The following is a 20,677-nucleotide window of genomic DNA, read 5'->3' as shown; positions in this document are numbered from 1 at the left end:
CTGAGCCACAGCCTGGACCTTCATCAGAGCAGTCACCTGTTTCAGGCAAGTTCAGTATTATTTTGATGCTGATGTGTACTAATTTGGAGTAGATGACAAAAACTAAAAAGGCCATGCATTTTTTATTATTTCAGAAAACCTGTGGCAGCGGCTCGATGAAGAAGTTGGCAGCAACAATGCAACAGCGGACTCCATCACTGAGGTCCAGCACTACTTGGAGGAGAGAAACATTCCACGGTCAGAGGATCCTTTAACGTACTGAGGGAATAGAACATCATCTTATCAGAACCTTTCCCACCTGGCTTTACAGTTTGTGTACCCCAGCTTCATCTGTGCCCTGCAAGTGTGTTTTCCAAAGCTGGGATAATGGTGTAAAAAAAAAAAACACAATAGACTGAATGCAAAAACACTGGATAAACTTATTTTTCTGAATAAAAATTTATAATAAACTGAGTCAATTACATTTAAATAGGTAATATTACATTCACAATACTTTCTACTTTTCACTTAATGTCTTACACAATTTTAAAGATGTCTACAATATTTGAAATGTAAAAGAACTAAAATGATTCCATGGAAAGTACAATACCTTACAGTGTATACACGTATGACTGGGTCATTGAATCAGTGTCTGTTGTGAGTCTCAAGTAAGTTGCCTGCAATGATATTTAAGGTCCAGCAGGTGTCAGTATGGAGCAAAACAGCAACACTGTCGACACAGTATCCACACAGTTTGGGGAATGTGCTGAAACGCTTCACCTCATCTACACATCACTACTGAAAGGAAATAAAATATGATTTAAGCAACTCAGCGACCCAAAATAATGCATAAACTCAGGAGACGCAAACAGAAACTCACCTCAGCTACTGCCCCATGTGGGAGTGAAGAAAGACTGAATCGCAGGTGAGTGTAGTCCTTATATAAGGAGTGACAGGTGAGTGCAATTAAGGGAAAGCGCCACATCCAATCAAAGGTGAGGAAATGAAACAAGGTGCATCCGGTAAAGTGAGTGTGCTGAAAGCTGAGCCTTTACAACAGCCGCCCCCGTGTTTCTGCTGAGAAATATATTAAAGGGATCAGAGTCGTTCTTTTTCAGGTCGTGACGTCAGCTGGAAAAGCAACAATTATTCTTCATAAAGTGATTTTTCATGTATTTCACGGAGGCTTTGTGTGCTTTCCAGTAACACACTTAAAAAATGTCAGAGGACATAATAAACAGAACAAATTGATATGAATGATATCACTTTGCAGGATTTACTGTCAACATGGCCACAGCGCTCATTCTGGGTACACGATGCTCTGTGCTGAGTCTGCATAATGACGGAGTGGCAGGGGGATTCTCCACGGTCCGTCCTGCTGATTTGGTGGAATGATGCTTCTCATCTGATCTGCTTTGTCACTAATAGTTCTTTTACTTCTTTAATGACTGAGCCGTGATGTTCAATCCTCTGACTTGAGGTTGTAAATATGAAAAGAGGACAAACAGCATATAGCATGAATGATTGTGATTGGGAGCTGAGCCCCCCTAAAGGTTTGAACCTGAGAAATAACGTTTAAAATGTATAATTGGTGGGACTCTTGTTTTTAATGTGAGTGATATTTAGAACATGACGTGAACGAAATAACTTGTTTTTCAGACGGAGATGGAAAAGGAGGAAAGAAAAGTAACTGTCCTCCTCTGGCGGAGCGTCGCCGTGCGGCACCAGGCGGAAGTAAACCAGGAAAAGGCGGAAGTGCCGTTAGCTTTATTGACTGAGCAGGAAGTGTGTTGTTGTTGTTGTTGTGTGAGCTGAGTGTGTGAGCCGTGTGTGTGAGCTGAGTGTGTGAGCCGAGTGTGTGAGCTGTGGCAGTAACAATGGCTTCAGTTCAGTATCTGAGAGAGTTTATCAACGAGCGACTAACTGCTGCTGCTGAACAAATATTCTTGGAGTTTGAAAAAACGATCGTCCAGTACGAGGAAGAGATCGACCGTCAGCGCAGACTGCTGGATATCACCTGGAAACCCCAAATCAAGCTGCACAGGACAGGTGAGTGTCCCTCTGAGGGAGGATCCTAATCACAGCTCTGCGGGACATTTATGATTGTGAGGACTTTTTGGAGATGTGAGCTAACAAAGAGCAAACAGAGGACAGGACTGCACTGTGCTCCATTCAAACAGCAGGCGGTGGATTTGAGGCTTTTCTCTGACCTGGATCACTCAATCAGTTTCTTTATGTTTGCTGTCAAAGTTGGAAAACATCGAAAATCGATGTTCAGAGTAGATTATTTATTCCAGATGGATTTTATACATATAAATATAACGTTTATATAAATGTATGTTTCCTGTTGCACTTGTGAAAGTTGCAAACAAATGTTTGTGCAATAATAAAATATCTAATGTGACTGATCTACAGGCTGTTGCTCGTCCTCAGCGCTGTGATCTGCTGCTGTGCTGAGGACTGTTTGAAACCAGTTCCACTTTATCTTAATGTAAACACACCTATTCTGTGTGTGTGTGAAGCAGCAGCTTTTTGTGGTGCTGCAGGGGTTTGTGTACCTGTACCAGGCCCTATCCTGGAGCCGGGCCTGGAGTGAGTGTCTGGGGGGCCACAGCCCATAAAAAGCTGCGTGAGGGGCTTTAGGGGTTCTGTTCTTTGTGCCTCGAGCAGTTTAATCTCTGACCAGTCTGACCACAGAGGTGAGGAAAGTCACTTCTCTGGCGGACGAGCGATACCAGCATGATGTAGTCGGGTTTGCCAAAACACACAGCTCGTGTTATAAAATGAATCAGCTGGAGACGGGCTGCACTCTGGCCTGGATTTGCCTTCTGTGAGCCGGGCACTCGTATCCCCTCTGTGGGTGTTTCCACACAGGGTTACTTTCCTGTGCCTTTGGGTCGGGGAACAGGTCCTGACTGTTGTTTGGATTTATGCTCTGTATACAGAGTACCCAGCATGTTTCAGTCCTTTACTGTACCCTTTAAAACCCAACAGTTAATGCCTGACTGTGGCCACGCTGAATGCTGATTGGTTGACGAGCTGGCTGAAACAGATGGAAAAAGTATGAAAAAACATAGAAGATCAACAAAAGGACGAGCTGTGTCTGCAGTGGACATTGTTCACTGCTTTGGACACTCGGTTGGACTTCAGCTCGTTGTATGTTAGAACTCTTCTCTGCAGCTGGCTGATGAAAACAGCAGAAGCAAAGGAGCCACAGGCTGGGTGCACTTTGGCCGCTGCCTCGATGATCTGTGCAGGTAGTCTGTACCTCCCACGGTCTGCCACCAGGCTGCCAACGGAGAATCGCAGTGAGCCCAGAACACAACTGTGGGACCGTCACTGTGGCTGAGGTCACTAAAGCAGACACACGGTAAGGTTTGAACGAATATATCGACCATCGACGATAGGCTGAGCCTTTCGCCGAACTAGAGCGATTTATTTATTTATTTATTTATTTATTTGTCCACGAGTAAGTTTGCTAGTAATGTTGGTTGAAGCTAAGAGAAGCAGTCAAGGGAAAAATAATAGCGCTGTTTTAATGGCAGCGATTCATTTACTCAAACTCATAAAAGAAAGAACGGCAGTAGCCTGTGTTCAGAAAACACAAAAACACTTTATTTAAATAAGAACAAAACCACAACAGTGGGGAGACGAAGAGGAACTGGCTCTGTGTTTTCATCCTGGCGTTGTTCCCACTGGGGCAGCGTCCGCTCTTCGGCAAAGGTTTCTCCTTTTGGTTCTGTCCTCAGGTGATGCGTCGACGGTCTTGTGTCTTCCTTGATTTTGTCCATCCACCGTTTCTTCGGTCTGCCTCGAGGCCGGCGTCCTTCTGGGTTGATCCTCTTAGCCGTTTTTGCTACCGAGTTCTCATCGCTTAGAATCACGTGTCCATTCCACCTCAGGAGGAACTCGAGCATCTTTTCCTTAATGGGACCACACCTAGTCGCTTCCATATGTCCTCGTTCATAACACGGTCCCATCTGGTAACTCCCGGGCCCCATCGGAGCATGCGCATCTCCATGGTGTTTAGGGCCTGCTCATGTGTGGTCAGTGCGGGCCAATATGCGGGCTACTGGGCGGACCACCGTGTGTAGATTTTTCCCTTGAGTCGATCTGGCATTCTTCTGTCACAAAGGACACCAGTGACCATTTTAACCAGGCTGCATCTATTCGTGTTTGGACATCGTAGCTGATGACTGAGCCCAGGTAGCAGAACTCTTCTTTGTGACAGAAGAAAGAAGCTGGCTCTAACCATGTTTATCTGTCTCACACACTCAACCAAACAACTAATACAAAATTAAACAAAAAGTAAGTTAAAAATCGAAACGTCTCTTCCAGCGAACATTAAAAAATCCCTGATGTAAAGTCTTTTGTGTGATTTGGCGCATTTCAAATAAATAAATAAATAAATGATGGAATAATCCAAAGAGTCTCTGTATTAAAACTGAAACAAAAGAAGGTCAAATATAACCTCCAAACAAAATGTATAAATTCTAAATGGGTGAATCAGTCTGTGCATGATCGCTCCGCCCATCAAAAAGTCACCTGTGCGACTATATCACCTATGATTGGTTATTGGACTGACAACTGTCCTGGAAAATTTTCACATATCCCCGAACCTGAATACACGGCCTGGTAGGATGGATGAGAGTCGCCCCTCAGGGGGATGACACGTCTCAGCACCCGGGGAAGATTTATCACCATGTGCTGAGTGCTTTGTTTTGGACTGGGAGAAGGCAGCAAACCCTCGGGGGGTCCTGTGGGGAGTGTTTTGGGAGTCTGGGATGGACAGTTTGGTCCTTGTGTAAGTGCAGGTAGAGCTTGGTTCACACTGTTGTCAGAAAGCAGACCCGCTGACTCTGCTCAGAACTTTTATGGACACAATTTGAGCTGCAGCCAAAAGGCAGAGCGTTTCTGTTTCTGTGGACTTGGGCTCATTAGACCAGTGTTTTTCAACCTTTTTTGAGTCGTCGCACATTTTATAGATTAAAAATATCCCGTGGCACACCACCAACCAAGCTTGTTCCAAAATGACACACTGTAGCATAATGCAGTTCATATAATGGCAAGTTAGTCCTCAGTGTGAAACCTGGTCCTGACTAGATGAGCACAAAGATGATATTCTGGTAGGAATTGAAGACCCAAATTTCACGAAGTTTTGATGAAGTTTACCATGTGCACAACATCATCCAACACAGGAGCTAGGTCTGCTGGTAAAGTCTTGGCAGCAAGCGCCTCGCGGTGCAGAAAACCGTGCGTAACAGTAACATCTGGGTGTATGCTGCTCCATCAGTGCAGACACTCGTGCAGTTTTCCCACTTCAGTCCTCTTTGTTCAAATATTCGGATGTAACCTGAAAAATTTCCTCTCCTGTTGTTTTTCCTGGCTTTGCCTTGCAAAGAGAAAGTTTTCTCTGATGGAGTCTCCATCCACCACACGCACATTGGCCAAGAGTTGGGAATGTCCACTAATGTCCGTAGACTCATCAAGCTGCACTGCAAACTTCCCACTGATGCGCATCTTCTTCCAAACACACTTTCAATGTCTGCAGACGTGTCATCGATACGGCTGAGAGCGGGACTTTGGCAATTTCTGTAACCGCATCAGGACGAGCATCTCATTCACAGTGGCATTGCAGGCAGGTAGTATTAACGTCTCCGCTACAGTGTGTGGTAAAAACACCTTTGTGTTTTTTCTCATTAAAGTTATCCGATTCTCAGCGAGTTCACGAACAAAATAGTCTGTGTTCTTGTTTGAGGGATGTTTTGTACGGAGATGACGTTAAAGCCTGCTTCGGACTGCGGCACTGTTTGAGAGCTTCTCCCCAAACACAACGGAGTCGGTGCAGTCGCAGTGAAAGTAAATCCAAACGAAAGATAACTTTCGCTGTATTGCCTCAAACTCACCGTTTTTGCTTTCTTTTGACCACCGCTCGTCTTCTGGATTAGAATTTTGTCCAGGGCCCAGTTCGGAGTCTGGAGTTTTTCTTTTCAAATATTTATCCATCTTTGTTGTACGTCTTGCAACTACCACGTAGCGTGCGCATCATAATTCTATTGGCTTAACTCAACAAGGTCATATTGCGCTACCCACTGACATGAAAGAGTAATTACTCCACCAGTCACCTCATTGAAAGCACAGATGCCCAGAAATGATTTTATTATTTCCAGTAATTATTAAATTGTATTTTTTGGACCAATTAATTGAAATTAAATAATTTCTCACAGCACACCTTTGTGCCGCGGCACAGTGGTTGGGAAACACTGCATTAGACGGTGGCGTTTAGCTTGCAGTGGGGTTGTTCACAACAAGGGGAGGAGCGACCCCTCCAGGTCAGGGAGTTCAAGTTCCTGCCTCAAGCTGAGGTCTGTCAGTGTTTATCTTAATGCCTTGTGCACGAGTTAGGGAATGGAGCAGGAGATGGACAGATCTGCAGCGATGCAGATGTTGTACTGTCTGTCTGTGGTGCTGAGGAGAGAACTGAGTGTGAAAGCAGAACTGCAAAGGACAGCCGGTCAGTCTCTCCTATGTCTGATAACGAGCTGGTCCGCACAGTGGCAGGTCAAACAGTCACACACAAGCACGTTGCTTGCATGGAAGCACCTCACTATAAAGTGAACCTCGGGGGGAGGGGGAGCACCAAGAAAGCAACAAACAACAACAAACGTAGTCAGACACCAAATCGTCCGACCTGGCTGAACATTTTAAAGACGCTAACGAAGCCAAAGTGGCGAAAGCTCTCCGCAGCTCAGAGTCGATTTCCTGTTGTCTGGTGTTCCAAACATGCAGCAACATGATGGAAACACCCGTTCAAGCTGCTTTTGTTTGGTGAAGGAAAATATGTCAGCGGCTCATTTTCAGCTAGATTTTTGTACCTCTGTCAGATCCTGTAACTTAGTGCAGTTTGGGGGAAATTGTTTGCCTTGAAAAGTGATTTTTGTTTGTATATGAACTCATCGGCAAAGTAAAATGCAGTCGGTGCTTCTCCAGTGGTAATCGGTGCCGACTGAGGCGTCTGTCATGTTCACACTGTTGGCTCAGGTGGATTTCTCTGACAACTTTTTGTTTGTGTGTCTCCATTTGTACCTTCAGACCTCCAACAGCAACATGTCTGTGGTGAGGAGGAGGAGGAGGAGGAGGTTCAGCAGAGGAACCGAACACAGTCTCTACAGATTAAAGAGGAACAGGAGGAGCTGTGCATCAGTCAGGACGGGGAGCAGCGTGCACTGAAGGAGGAGACTGATACCTTTATGGTGACTGTAACTTATGACGACAGCGATCTCAGTGAACCTGACCTGGACAGCGACCAGCTCGGCTCTCGCAGCTCTCTTCTATACGAGAGCCGAGATCAGGAAGGAAGCGAGAGCTTCGATTCTACTTCAACTGCCACTAGAAACATAAGTCAGAGTAGCAACGCAGAAATCTTTCCCACATCAGAGAGTCAGTGTAACACCGACACAGTCACCAAATCTCTAAAATGCAATGTTTGTGGAAAGGTCTTTAAGCCTTTTAGTGACCCGTTAGCATTTAAGAGACACATGGCAGTCCACTCGGGCGAAAAGCCGTACTCCTGCAAAACGTGTGGGAAAAGTTTCACTAAAAATAGTACTTTACTGGGCCACATGAGAGTTCACACAGGGGAGAAGCTGTATTCTTGTGAAACGTGTGGGAACAGTTTTACTCGAAAAGGTAGTCTGCTGGTGCACATGAGAATCCACTCGGGCGAGAAGCCGTACGTTTGTAACACCTGCGGCGAACGGTTTTGTTACTTATCGGCGCTTAAAAAGCACAAGGCGGTGCACACGGGCGAGAAGCCGTATTCCTGCGAAACGTGTGGGAAAGGTTTTACCGAGCGCGGCAGTTTGTTGGTCCACATGAGAATCCACTCGGGCGAGAGACCGTATACTTGTAAAACCTGTGGGAAAAGTTTCACTAAAAAATGTACTCTGTTGGTGCACATGAGAATTCACACCGGCGAGAAACCGTATTCATGTAAAATCTGCGGGATGAGTTTCAGTAAAAATGGTGGTTTGTTGGTCCACATGAAAACTCACACAGGTGAGACGCTGAAGTCGGACATTTCTGTGGGAAAAGACTCTCTGTGAGGTCAGCTTCATGTCACCTTCTCTCCGTTGTTTTCTCTGTTCGTACCGGTGACCACACTAATGTATTTATTTAAAGATGTAGTTACGTGGACCAACCAGCTAGGAGGCGCACTTTACAGCTTTAACACAGACTCTAGACGCTGACCTGTGTTTGTTTCAGAAATGGGAAGATATGAAATCGAGAGAGGCAGCAGGAGTTTGTTTCGTATTGTCAGCATGAAGAGAAAGATGTGTACTCGTTACCAGCACTGAATCAGATATAACTGTGATGAGGGCTGTGCGATATGACCAGAATCTCCTGACGGAAGACATTTCTCATCCTGATAACGATAAATATCACAAAATAGTGCTTTTTCTGTAAACTCTGTGAATCTCGGGCAGCTCGACCTGTGGGAAGTGTTTCCAGCTGGGCGTCGAGTGTTTTGACCATGTTAGATAGAAGTTGTTTCTTTGCGTATTTATTAGACGGCGTGCTGCGGGGAGAAGCCTGTTCTGATGTTTGAGTCTAAGGTTCATTGTGAACACCCGACGGCTCGTTTTTGCTTCTCGTCCGTAAACTCTGTCCACACTCTGTCACGTGATTCTTGTGTGGGTGGTTGAAGAGGTTTGCTGTGTTTGAGTCTGAGGTCTGCACCGGTTTGCACCATAATTTGCGTAGTACAGTTTTCAGGTCCGTGTCAGATGTTTCATAACCAAACCATGAAAACGTATCACCATAAACAGTGGATTTTACTGCAGTATTATAAATATACGTAACAAACGATAGCGTATGTAATAACATTTCAACGTCCGATATATTTGGTCATATGGCACAGCCCTGACTATGATTTAGTCTGAACATTTGCTTCATTCTTGACTTGATATCTCTGCAGGCTCTGCCATCTTGTTTTTGTATGTGGTTAAAAACAGTAACAGTAGGTGAATGATGTCAGGACAGAGTGTCAGATTTAAGTTGGCGTGTGTTCCCCGCTTTAATCTACAAAACCCAGACTCACAGCTGAAGATCAAAACAAAGATCTGTTTTTAATATTTTACATTTCTGAGCCAGTCGTGCTGCCTGTACAGCCACGAAGGGCTCGTTATTTCCCAGCTGTGCTCTCTCTGAAACAAACACGCTGCTTGGGTTACATCACAGTCTGCAGCAGACCTCAGCCAAATGTAACATGACTGTTAGCATTACTTGTTTCATATACTAATAGTTCAGATTGTATTTATTAGCGAAACAACCGCGGTGCTGTCAGTGTGCCAGCACAGACACTACGTACTGTAAATATTTCAAACCACAGAAAAAGTCTCCTCGTTTCTTTGTGTCTGCTCAGATTACTGCTCAGCAGTAGCTGCGTCTCACACACGTGTGTTACAGTTTTCATGTTTGCGTTTGTTGTGAGTCGCTGTGCGTCAGTGGATGTGCTGACAGGTGTCACTGAACTAGTTTTAGCTGAAAGCTGCTTTAAGCCACCAGTGGAAATGACTGTATTTATTCATTAGTTTGCTATAAAAGCTGTTCTGAGGTTTTTCTGTGAGACCCTGCCTGCTTTGTGCACAGATGTAACTTATATAATATCCATATGATAAAGCTGTAAGTGTTTCCTGTTTGTGTGTTTCTGCAGCTTCTGTGGTGTCCTCATTGCTACATTAATGTCTAATCATGCAAATCTAAAAACAGGACAGGTGGAGAACACAGACGTGAGGTCTTCCATCAGTTCGTAAACCTTGACTGAAGTCTGTGTTATTGTCTCGGTTATTTGTGGATTGAGCGTCAAAGCTGAGGAGCCCTCTCGTGCTCGCGGCTGCTGTTTGAAGGACGTTTTGTGTTCACACTACATCTTCAGAGGTGACACTAACGAGATTAAGACCATGTTCAACATGCTGTTGTAAAAAGCTCTTCAGAAATAAACATTGTTTTGGCCTAAAGTGTTGATAACTCGAGTAACCATCAGGATGTGGAGTTGGATACACTTCACAGAAACAGAGGGCACAGTGTAGCAGGTTTGTGTGCTGCCTCTTAAGGCTCCTACAGGCTTCTCAGACTTTGTTCTGCTGCATTAAATGTTTGTACGTTTGTGATCTGCATCCTCAGAGGTAAACTCAAAATACAGGCATGAAAAATGTTTTTGTGCAATGATTTGAAGCAGCTCTGCTCTTCTGGCTGCTGCTGTAGGAATGATAACATGCTGTCCCAGGTGGACGAGGTGTTCCCTCCAAAACTCGTCATCACAGCTGTGCCAGACGAGTGAAGAGAAACTAGACTCTACCTGACAGACCAGAGAAGTTTAACAGTGTGTGGCTCCCTCTAGTGGATGTTGTGGAGTATTCTGTTGTCTTTGCTCCAAAGGTTTTTGTACAGAGTTTTGGTGTTTCCTGTCACTGTGGGCCTCACAGCACAGTAGTACACAGCAGAGTCAGACAGCTGAAGCTTCTGGATCTTCAGAGGAACTGAATTTTCTCTTTTGTTGAGCTCAGCATCAAATCTGTCCTTCGGAAACTCCTGAGCGTTATCTGCTGTTCCCGAAGTGCCACGCAGTAAAACATACTTTGGAAAGTCATTTATTTCTTGTTTGTACCAGAACAAATATGGATATGGATCAGATGTTTCAAATCTACATCCAAGTGTAACTGTGTCTCCTTCAGCAGCAATGACATCTCCTTGTTCCTGGATCACTTTGTCTTCTCCTTTACACTCTGAGGAAGAACAGAACATGCAGAGGAAGAGATGGATCAATAAACATGATTGAAGTTATTGAAAAGTTCCACAGTGTAAATGATTAAATCTCCTCTTTCTGTCCTTGTTGTGAATCGTGTGCAGAGGAAACATGTTGATGTTTGTATCTTACCAAAGAAAAGAGCAGCAAGAATAATCCACAGCCAATGTTCCATCTGTACAACAAGGTTTCAATCAACAGGAGAAACTAGCTGATGTTCAACATTCAGTCTGAGAATTGTTCTCTTCACAGCAGCACTTATTATTGACACAATGGTTGAACACAGTGCAGAAGGAGAGCACCGCCTACTGGATGATGTCGCCCTCTGTCTCCTCTTTGAGCTGAATGTTCACTTCTCTCACTTCCTCTTCCTCCTGGTTCACAGACTGTTAGCAGCATTTGAGTCACTGTGAGGAGGGAGGATGGAGCACTTTTCACTGTGTGCAAACACAACGAGCCAAATGTTCTCCATCACTGAGGTCATTAATGCTTCTCGTGCTTAAAGTGAGACTCAGGGTCAGATATTTCTGCAGATTATTTGAGGTTTAAGCGTGACATCCTCAGAAGGCTCCAGAACATCTGACTTGTCATGTTTTACAGTTGTTTTTGTCAAAGCAAAGAAAATGTATTTAAGTGAGTTTTGCATGTTTTACAGCACGAATTCAAAGCAACACTAACATTGAGAAATATCATTTTTAAGATGAGGAGCACCAAAAACATCACACAACAGATTCAAAGTCGTTGATCTTTCTAATTCTGTCTTCAGCATGTGAGCTCAAACTTAAAGAGTATTTTTAGGTTGAACATGAATTTATGATGGTCAAGTTAGTGTTTGATGTGTAGAATAAATATTCCTTCCTACTGGAAATTGTTTTGTAATACCTGGAGACATTTAAAAGATGTGGAAGCAAACGTCACTGTTTTAAAGTACAGAAATGCCTCCACAGATCAGAGGAGAGCAGGAAGTCTCCAGGGTCATGGACACTTTAAACCACTCTGGGAAAAGAGGATGGATATAAAGCTTTGTATGGACTGTGACTCAGACGGTGTCAGAGCAGGTTAAACATCAGTGAACAGCAGCTTTACCAGGAATACGTCCTGATGCCACAGTGTTGGAAAAGAAGGACAGCTTTTGGCACACAGTACATAAAGGCATGCAGATCAGTCAAAGTGGGGTTGTGTTCATTGTTCCTGAGGTTCATATTAACATACAGGGAAGGATCAAGGATGGATGATCATTAAACACCAGAGAAACTCATAAGACTGTTACCTGTTCAATATACTGAAGATACAAGTCAGCAGACGTCCTGACAGAGAGCCAACAAACACAACAGAATCATTCTGTAAATAAGGAATGAAGCAGTAGATCAGCCTGCAAAGCAAGCTCCACAAAGCTGACCCTCTTACCAGCTTCAGACACAGAAATACAAAGCATGATGAAGCAGACACGATGCAAAAGCAGTGGGTGGAGGAAAAGGAAGGATGACGGTGTTACAGGACAGAGGAAAGCAGGAGAGAGGAGTCATCGGCACTTTGGACGCTGCGGTTTAAACAGCACATTGTTCATAACAGGAAACAGGGAAATGTGACAGCTGTGAAGAAACATCTTCTTTTTCTCAGTGACGCTGGTCCACACTCCACGCCAGCAGATGGCGCTAATGCACCATTTCCATGTTTTCCAGCCACCGGGACAGCTTCCCTGTGACACGAAGCGGAAGTGAAGAGGAAACGCTGCCAGTATTGTTCGCTTTCCTCCGGGAGCTTCAGCAGGAAGACGGAGCTGTGGTCATCTCTCCGCCGGATCTGTGAGCTGTCGGAGCCGCGATGTCGTCAGTTCGCTACCTGAGAGAGTTTATCAACGAGCGACTAACTGCTGCTGCCGAGGAAATCTTCCTGCAGTTTGAAAAAACGATCGTGCAGTACGAGGAAGTGATCGACCGTCAGCAGAGGCTGCTGAGCATCACCTGGAAGCCCGAAACACAGCTTCACAAGACAGGTGAGCCTCAGCCTGACGCGGGGGAGGAGCTTTGGTTCCCACCTGAGCCACTCAATGAATCAGAGCCGGAACACTTTATCAACCCCAACCTGATTTCTTATAGATGCTCAACTATAATGTAAACACTAAAATTAGGTCCTCTGTTCAAGGTGCAGCATATGAAATGTTAAACAACACTGTTTATGATAAAAACGAGATATTAGAAGTGAAAAAGGTGTCACAGCGAGGAGGCGTAAAGCCCACTCAGGTATTTCCTGTGGAATGAGGCTCCTGCTGTGCAGCTCGTCGTGGAGAGGAGGTGCAGTCAGTAGCTGTGACAGCGTCCTCCTTTCTGACGGGCTGTCAGACAGCCGGGCTCCACACCCACACCCACACCAGCCACACAGATCGATGTGTTGGGTCTTTTGGTGTGTGCTGCCCCGGCACAGAGGATGGCACCGACCACCACACACTCACCTCAGTTCAAAAACATGATTCTCACTGTGCTCGCTGGATATCTGTGTTTTCACCTCAGATGTGAGGTATGACCTTTGACCCTTTGCATGTTCAGACTCATCCTGAAGATGCAATAAAATACTCCACAGAGTAGGAGGGCAACATGTTCACTCTGTGGAGCCTCATTAGTGGTTAAAACAATATATTTGCTCTGAACTGTTTTTCTGGAATTCTCAGATTTCTTGTCTCTTTCAGTCCCTCCAGACGTCCCACAGCAGCATGTCTGTAAGGAGGAGGAGGAGGTTCTCCCCGAGCAGCAGGAGAGGAGCTCCAGTCTGGACCAGGACGAACCAGAACCTCCGCAGATTAAAGAGGAACCCGAGGAACTGTGCAGCAGTCAGGAGGGAGAGCAGCTGGTGCTGAAGGAGGAGATCGATACTTTTATGGTGACTGAAACTTATGAGGAAAGCGAGCACAGCGAATCAGAGCCGGACAGCGATCAGCTCCTCTCTCACAGCTCTGCCAAGAGAACCGAGATCCGAGACCAGGAAGGAGTCAGGAGCGCAGATCCAGGAGCGTCTAGAAGTCACAGCAGCAACGCAGAAGACTCTCCTGTGTCAGAGAGTCAGTGTCACGCCACCACAGGGGAAAAGTCTTTAACGTGTGGCTTTTGTGGGAAAGCCTTTAAGAACAAGTACAAGATGATTGATCACCACAGAGTCCACACGGGTGAGAAGCCGTATTCTTGTGAAACGTGTGGGAGGAGTTTCACTCAGAGGGGAACGCTGACTGTCCACATGAGGACTCACACAGGCGAGAAGCCGTATTCCTGCAAAATATGTGGGAAAGGTTGCACAGTGAGGAGTAATCTGATGGTGCACATGAGAACGCACACAGGTGAGATGCCTTACCTGTGTAATACCTGCGGGGACAGATTTTCAGACTTGTCGACATACAAAAGACACACGACCGTCCACACGGGAGAGACGCCGTATTCCTGCGAAACGTGTGGAAAGGCTTTTAACCGAGGCAGTAATCTGCTGCGCCACATGAGAACTCACACAGACGAGAGGCCTTATTCCTGTCAAACGTGCGGGAAAATGTTCACACGCAGTAATCATTTGTTGCGCCACATGAAAATTCACACGGGGGAGGAGTCCCAGTAGTGTTACTCTTAGTGGTGCTGGTCACGGGTCCAGTACTTTAAAGCTGTCCTTATACACAAAAAAGAGAGAAAACTGTAATCCTGTCATACCAGGATGCTCGAAGTATTATTCTTACAGTGTGTAAGAATGAAAACTTCCAGTTCGAACAGATATTCAGGAGTGACTGCAGCCTCCGAGTGACAGGTGGGAACCTGAAAGTGGGAATTTGGGATGCACAAACCCAACTAGTTAATTTGGATCACTGTGAGTGCTGCAGGCTGCTCACATATCTTACCCGGCGCACTGACAGATGAACTGAAGTGTGACCACACCTGCGTGTTTATTCTCTATGACATCCTCACAAAGACCAAAGTCTGTGTTTGTATGTGTGAAACAGGAATAACACTTCCCACGTCTGCGAGTGTGTCAGGGTCCGCTCGAGTCCCAGTGACTTAACCAATCACAGCAGATGGCCCCGCCCCTCCCTGAGCCTGGTTCTGCTGGAGGTTTCTTCCTGTTAAAAAGGAGTTTTTCCTTCCCACTGTCGCCAAAGTGCTTGCTCATAGGGGGTCATATGATTGTTGGGTTTTCTATGTATGTATGTAGGCTCTACCTTACAGTATAAAGCGCTCTGAGGTGACTGTTGTTGTGATTTGGTGCTGTATAAATAAAACTGAATGAAATCATCGGGCACTTTTCATCCACGTCCCTGCTGGGTTGTTGAGATTACCCCAGGCAGTTTCCATCCCAGAGAAAGCTCTCTCCAGGATGGGAACAGCAAAAACGCATCATTAATGTCTCAATAAGTAACAAAGTCGGTCAGATTAAATATAAAAGATAACATTTATGTACCCAGAGCAAACCTTTGTTCTAAACCACAGAGCTCAGCGTCACACCGCAGCATGTTTCCCACAGTGAGAGGTCACAGTGATGTTCAGGCATCAAAGCCTTCAGTGACGGTTTGGTGTGATTTTAAGTGTAAATGAATTATAACCTGATTTTCCTCAGTACCGCTGAATATCTGGAGACTGTTGATGCTTTAAAACAAACTGTAGGAGCTTTTTGTTTTTTAATAGAAAAAGTTTTAAAAATATATATATGTTTGTTTAGGCTGTTTGATTTTTAGAGGGACGGATATTTAATCTTTTTAAGCTCATTTTTGTTTGTTTACACGAGTTTATTGTTAGATTTGTTTTTGGGTTTTGTCAGAATCCACCGAAGGAGCAACAACAGAAGAAGCAGTGTTAGAGGTGGTGGGAGGTTAAATTTGAAGGATATTCTGAAAAGCTGAAGGCAGTACATTCAAATTAAAACAACTCATGATCATTGTGACAGTAATAAAGTGTAAAGTCTGGAGGTGGTGACTGTGTCCTTCAGACTCCCAGCCGGGACCTGGCTCCTGCTGCGGGATCTGGCTGGTGGTGTTTGCTGAGGTGTCTGGAGGCCTCTCTGAGGGGCCCACGCGAGGCCCAGCCTGCTCCGTGGGCACCGGTCAGAGCCGAGGAAAGCTGAGTTTGGTTCATCTTTCCTCCAGCTTTAATTCATAAGCTCACAGCTGTGGATGAAAGCAGTGACTGTGACTTACTGCATTTACAGCTGTTGAATAGAGTCATTGATTTTATTGATTGTTGTTGTTTAACTCATGCATGCATCAAATAAAGTATTTAATCTGTAACACTGTCCTCTGTTTGACTTCTTTAAACTGCCAGAAGCTCGTCCTCAGTCGTGGACAAATACAGATCTGTGTCAGCTCCTTATTGGAAGCTTCTAAGCAGTTTTCTCTAAACACACATGAACATTTACTTAGCAGTAAAAGTTGACACGCAGCCTGGGGCCCGTTCTTCGTACCTCGCTAAGTAAGTTAGCCGAATTTGAATGTTGACGATTTCGCGTGATCTTGGATCGTTCGGTTCTCCGAAGCTCATCCGGGACTTGCTGTCATAGCAACAGATCCGTAACACACCTGTTGTTGACGATTAGTATAGCTGGATGAAGTAATGTGAGATCACTGGGTGGCTTAAAGGGGCTACGCATCGATAGTAGAAACATTGATCGGCAACCCTGTGATTGGTCGTGAAGATGTCGAAGGAGCGCGCTCAGTATTTTTCGGCAGCAGACCAAGAACTCTTGATTGAGGGATTTCAGGAGTTTCAGAGTTTAATTAAAACGCAGGGGAACACTGCAAAGGCTGCAAAAGCAAGGAGAGAGGGCTGGCAGAAAGTTGCTGACAAATTAAACTCGTAAGTAATTTATTATATCATATTCCATTATATCATATTATATTATATTCCATTATATCCTCTTTCACATTAGAGCCACAACAGGACCCACTAGAACATGGGAACAAGTAAAAGTGAAATATAAGAATATTCTACAGAATAGTAATATTTATCACTTATATTGCTTTTAGTCTATGACAAGAGACCCTGGAATAATCTGTTTGTTTGTTTATAACAGCAACCAAGAAAAGGGCAGAGCAAATAAAGACAGGTGGTGGTCCTGCACCCCTCGTCACACACCCTTTTTGTACTGTGACATTTATTGACATTGTGGGTTTGTTTGTGTGTAGTTTCACATAACACTCCATCACTTTTACCTGTTCCCATGCAAGGGGTGACTGAAGCATGCACAGTAAGTTGGGAGATATATATATATATATAGAGAGAGAGAGAGAGAGAGAGTGTTAAGTAAACCTGACGCGATATCTCTCTATGAGCACACTGTCGCGCTGAGCTAAAGGATCCTGTCTATCCCGCAATATACGCTGAATTCTGGAAACTCTCCTTATCAATCTTGCACCTTCCTTGCTCGGCATACAAACGGACAGGACATGGCTGCGACAGACTTCCCAAATCCACCTTCGCTTTTATAGCCGTGGTCTCTCATCTTGATTGCACGTAGTAATTTACTATTACTACTCTAAAATATGAATTACATCTGACATGATCTACTACATGTAATAGAATGATTAATAGTACATTTCCCTTTTTTTAGGAAATGACCTGTATGTATCTGTATGCAATCAATAAAAGAATCAAATACTGCATTATCTTTAGTTACATTGATAATATTTATTTATGGAAAAACAGTGGAGAAATATCGCTGTTGCTTTCGTGTAAATGAAGCGGACATACCTGAGTGGCGCGATCTAATCCTGTTTACATAAAGTAAACCTGCTCCCGAGCAGGTTTACGCCACGGATCTGTTGCTATGACAGCAAGTCCCGGATGAGCTTCGGAGAACCGAACGATCCAAGATCACGCGAAATCGTCAACATTCAAATCCGGCTAACTTACTTAGCGAGGTACGAAGAACGGACCCTTGGGCTTCTGTACTGGGTTGCCATGGCAACTCTCACCAAGATGAAATGAACAAATAAACTGCACACACACATTTTAGTGCCCAGGCTGCAGCAGTGACCTTTGACCTTTAGCTGCTCAGGGTCCGGCCTTCACCTTTAAAGGCTCCCACAGACTCTGTGTCAGGATCCACACATGCAGCAAGCTCATCATCGTCTCTGTGTCTGCAAAGTTTGATGAGGTTTGATAAACTGAAGTTGGACTGATGTGTGATTATGACAAAATTTTCACAACTTCTGTAATAAAGTCAGTCTGTGTGGTCAGAATAGCATCACCACGGAGGAATCCACACAGGTGAGACGCTGTGTCGTCCTGAAGCGTGAGGGAAACGTTTCAGACAAAATACAGATTCAAGAACTGCCTGGAAACATGTTTCAGTCTAAAAGCAGCTTCAGACTAATAAAGACCAGAGTGAGAAGTTTTATTCAGATTCATGTGTTGTATAAATGCTATTTCTTTGTTAGTGTGCTTTTATGTTTGGTTTGTGGTTGATGTGGATTTGCTGCTCATGTGAATCCTCCCACAGTGTTTCATTAGCAGCTGTAACCACAGTGACTCTGATAAAACAGGAATTAGCAGAATCCATCTGATATGAAGCTGTGCTTTGAATACCACTTCCCTCCTCTTTGAAGAGTAGTCAGATATCTGTGTTCAGGTTTTTGTACAGCCTCTTCTACACTTTGTATCACTGTGTTTCTAGAGCACAGTAGTAGAGAGCTGTGTCTGCCAGGGTTAGGGCTGTTATGGTCAGATCAGTTGATGTATCTGTTGTTGTAGACTGATATCGATTATCAGGAATATATTGAGCTGTCTCCCGTTTCCCTCCTTTCCATAGTATAAACTGAGGAGCCTGAAGGTCAGAATGATGTCTGTACCAGTAAAGGCGTGGGTAGCTTGCATCTGTCTGATAGTCACATGTGAGTTTGACAGATTTTCCTTCTGTTTTAGTGACTTCAGTTTGTTGAGGAGTGATTGAGTCTCCAGCTGTGAGTCCTGGAAAAAGAAAGAAGAAAAGTAGTGAAATGCAGTCTGTATATCTGCTTAATGCAGCAGCTTCAACTAAACTTTAATCCCTGTTCTTAAACTCACCTATAATGTGAGATAGAAGCAAAAAGAGGTGCAGCAACATGTCTTTGGAGTTATTAAAGCCAGACAGACAGCACATGAACAATGTTCTTCCACTGCAGCACAATGACCAACAAATAATGTCATTGGATGAACTCAACTTCAGTGGGTGGAGCCAGTTTAATAGCTCAGTCAATCAAATAGTTTTGTGCTTCCACAGCAGCTCTGTCTCTGTCTCTGATCTTTACTGCTTCATTTCTCTGTTGTCTTTGTCATCAGTCCAATGACACAAGAATCAGAGGTTATAACAGTGTGTGGCTCCCTCTAGTGGATGTTGTGGAGTATTCTGTTGTCTTTGCTTCAAAGGTTTTTGTACAGAGTTTTGGTGTTTCCTGTCACTGTGGGCCTCACAGCACAGTAGTACACAGCAGAGTCTGTCACTGCAGCAGAGGAGATCTGAAGGTCCAGACGGTTTTTTCCAGACAGTTTTGTGGAGAATCTTGCAGCTGATTTCAGAAACTCTGACGGTCTAGAAATATTCATCCCTGATATGTGGATCAGGAACTCTGGCGGTTTCCCTGGATATTGTCGATACCAGAAGAAATGATCATTGAGATCTGCATCTTGGGAGTAAGTGTAGGACAGAGTGAGAGTGTTTCCTTCTAAAGTGGACTCTTCATCCTTGACTGCAGTGAGCTGATCACAGCTGACACCTAAAGGAAGAGATAAATGTTGTTAAAGACGATGTTAAACTGTGAGCGCCTGTTCCAGTGATTTCTAGCAAACAGATCCTTTAAAGACATTTCTTCTTCCTGCTTTAACCGACCTGTTAGTGTGATCAGAAACAAAGGAAACATGAGCCAGTAATGCAGTGACAGCATCTTCCACACACTATCTGTTCTGTATGCTTCAGATATTGAATGTATCTGACAGTGGGAGTCCTTTTCTGCTCTGCTCTGTGACAGTGTTGCTCCTCCTTCAGCCTCTTCCTCCTCTCATATCTCTGCATGTTACAAACACCAAAACCAAACCTCAATACATGTTACAGCGGGAGGTGCAGCTGTCTCTGCAGCTCCCGTGTTCCTTGTGTCACGTCTAATCAAGTTATGTTTTCATGTCTGTTTTTTTCCGGTTCCAGACTCAAGTCTTCATCTCTGTCTGTGTCTCATCTTTCCTGTTTTATTTTGACAGTTTGTCTTGTGTGCAGAGTGTTTACTTTCACTTCCTCTCGGTTTTGTTGTTACAGAGGAAGGAGGAATAATCAGGACAGGGTGCCTGAGGAAGGGAGGAAATGTGCACTGGTACTCATTTGCAGTGACAGGCAGATGTGCAGAGCTATAGGACCACAGAGGGATAACACCATGAAGATATAGGAAAGAGCTGCTGAATCTAAGTTAAGAATGATCAGTGATGATCAGTAAGCAGCAGAGTGGCTTCATTCATGATGTTTGCTTTGAGAATGTTGATCAGATGATTGGCTACTGAGAGAGGAGCTGTGGTACTGAATGAGGGAGTCTGTGAGGGCGAACATGCAAAGAGCAGAGGTAGTGAAGGTGGCAGAGTTTAAATACCTGGGATCAACCATGCAAACAGACAGTTCACAAGAGAGGTGAAGAAGAGAGTGGAGTGGGTGGAGAGTGTCAGGGGTGATCTGTGACAAAAGGACAGCAGCAAGAGTGAAAGGGCAGGTTTAGAGGTGGCAGTGAGACCTGCTGAGATGGATGTTTGGAGACGGTGGCTCTGACACGAAGACAGGAGGCCGAGCTGATGATGATCACATGTTCAGCAAGCAGCATGGATCAGAAATGAGTCCATCAGAGAAGAGAGGCTGAGAGGGTTTGGACACATGTGGAGGAAGGAGGGTGGATATATCAGACAAAGGAGGATGAAG

General features: G+C 44.6%; 2 protein-coding genes and 1 gene segment (V, D, J or C); 2 read left to right on the top strand and 1 right to left on the bottom strand.

The window, feature by feature from the left end:
* Positions 1–742: 742 nt before the first annotated feature.
* Positions 743–10,357, top strand: LOC116321560 (zinc finger protein 32-like). Its single transcript, XM_039607824.1, has 3 exons — positions 743–904; positions 1,639–2,028; positions 7,072–10,357. The coding sequence occupies exons 2-3, from the start codon at positions 1,857–1,859 to the stop codon at positions 8,082–8,084; spliced, it is 1,185 nt and encodes a 394-aa protein (XP_039463758.1). The 5' UTR covers positions 743–904; positions 1,639–1,856; the 3' UTR covers positions 8,085–10,357.
* Positions 10,358–10,964: 607 nt separating this feature from the next.
* LOC116311226 (zinc finger protein 2 homolog) lies at positions 10,965–16,037 on the top strand. Its single transcript, XM_039607829.1, has 2 exons — positions 10,965–12,782; positions 13,473–16,037. Exons 1-2 carry the CDS (start codon positions 12,611–12,613, stop codon positions 14,381–14,383), a joined length of 1,083 nt encoding a protein of 360 aa, XP_039463763.1. The 5' UTR covers positions 10,965–12,610; the 3' UTR covers positions 14,384–16,037.
* A 1,754-nt stretch (positions 16,038–17,791) lies between these two features.
* LOC120437119 lies at positions 17,792–19,799 on the bottom strand. The segment is given in 3 exon segments: positions 17,792–17,885; positions 19,196–19,499; positions 19,613–19,799. Coding segments are annotated over 3 exon segments (453 nt in total).
* Between the last annotated feature and the right edge of the window lie 878 nt (positions 19,800–20,677).

The sequence above is a fragment of the Oreochromis aureus genome, unplaced genomic scaffold (genome assembly GCF_013358895.1).
Source record: "Oreochromis aureus strain Israel breed Guangdong unplaced genomic scaffold, ZZ_aureus HiC_scaffold_58, whole genome shotgun sequence".
NCBI classification, from domain to species: Eukaryota; Metazoa; Chordata; class Actinopteri; order Cichliformes; family Cichlidae; genus Oreochromis; species Oreochromis aureus.
The sequence above is the reverse complement of the archived record's forward strand: the minus strand, read 5'-3'. Positions and strand labels throughout refer to the sequence as shown.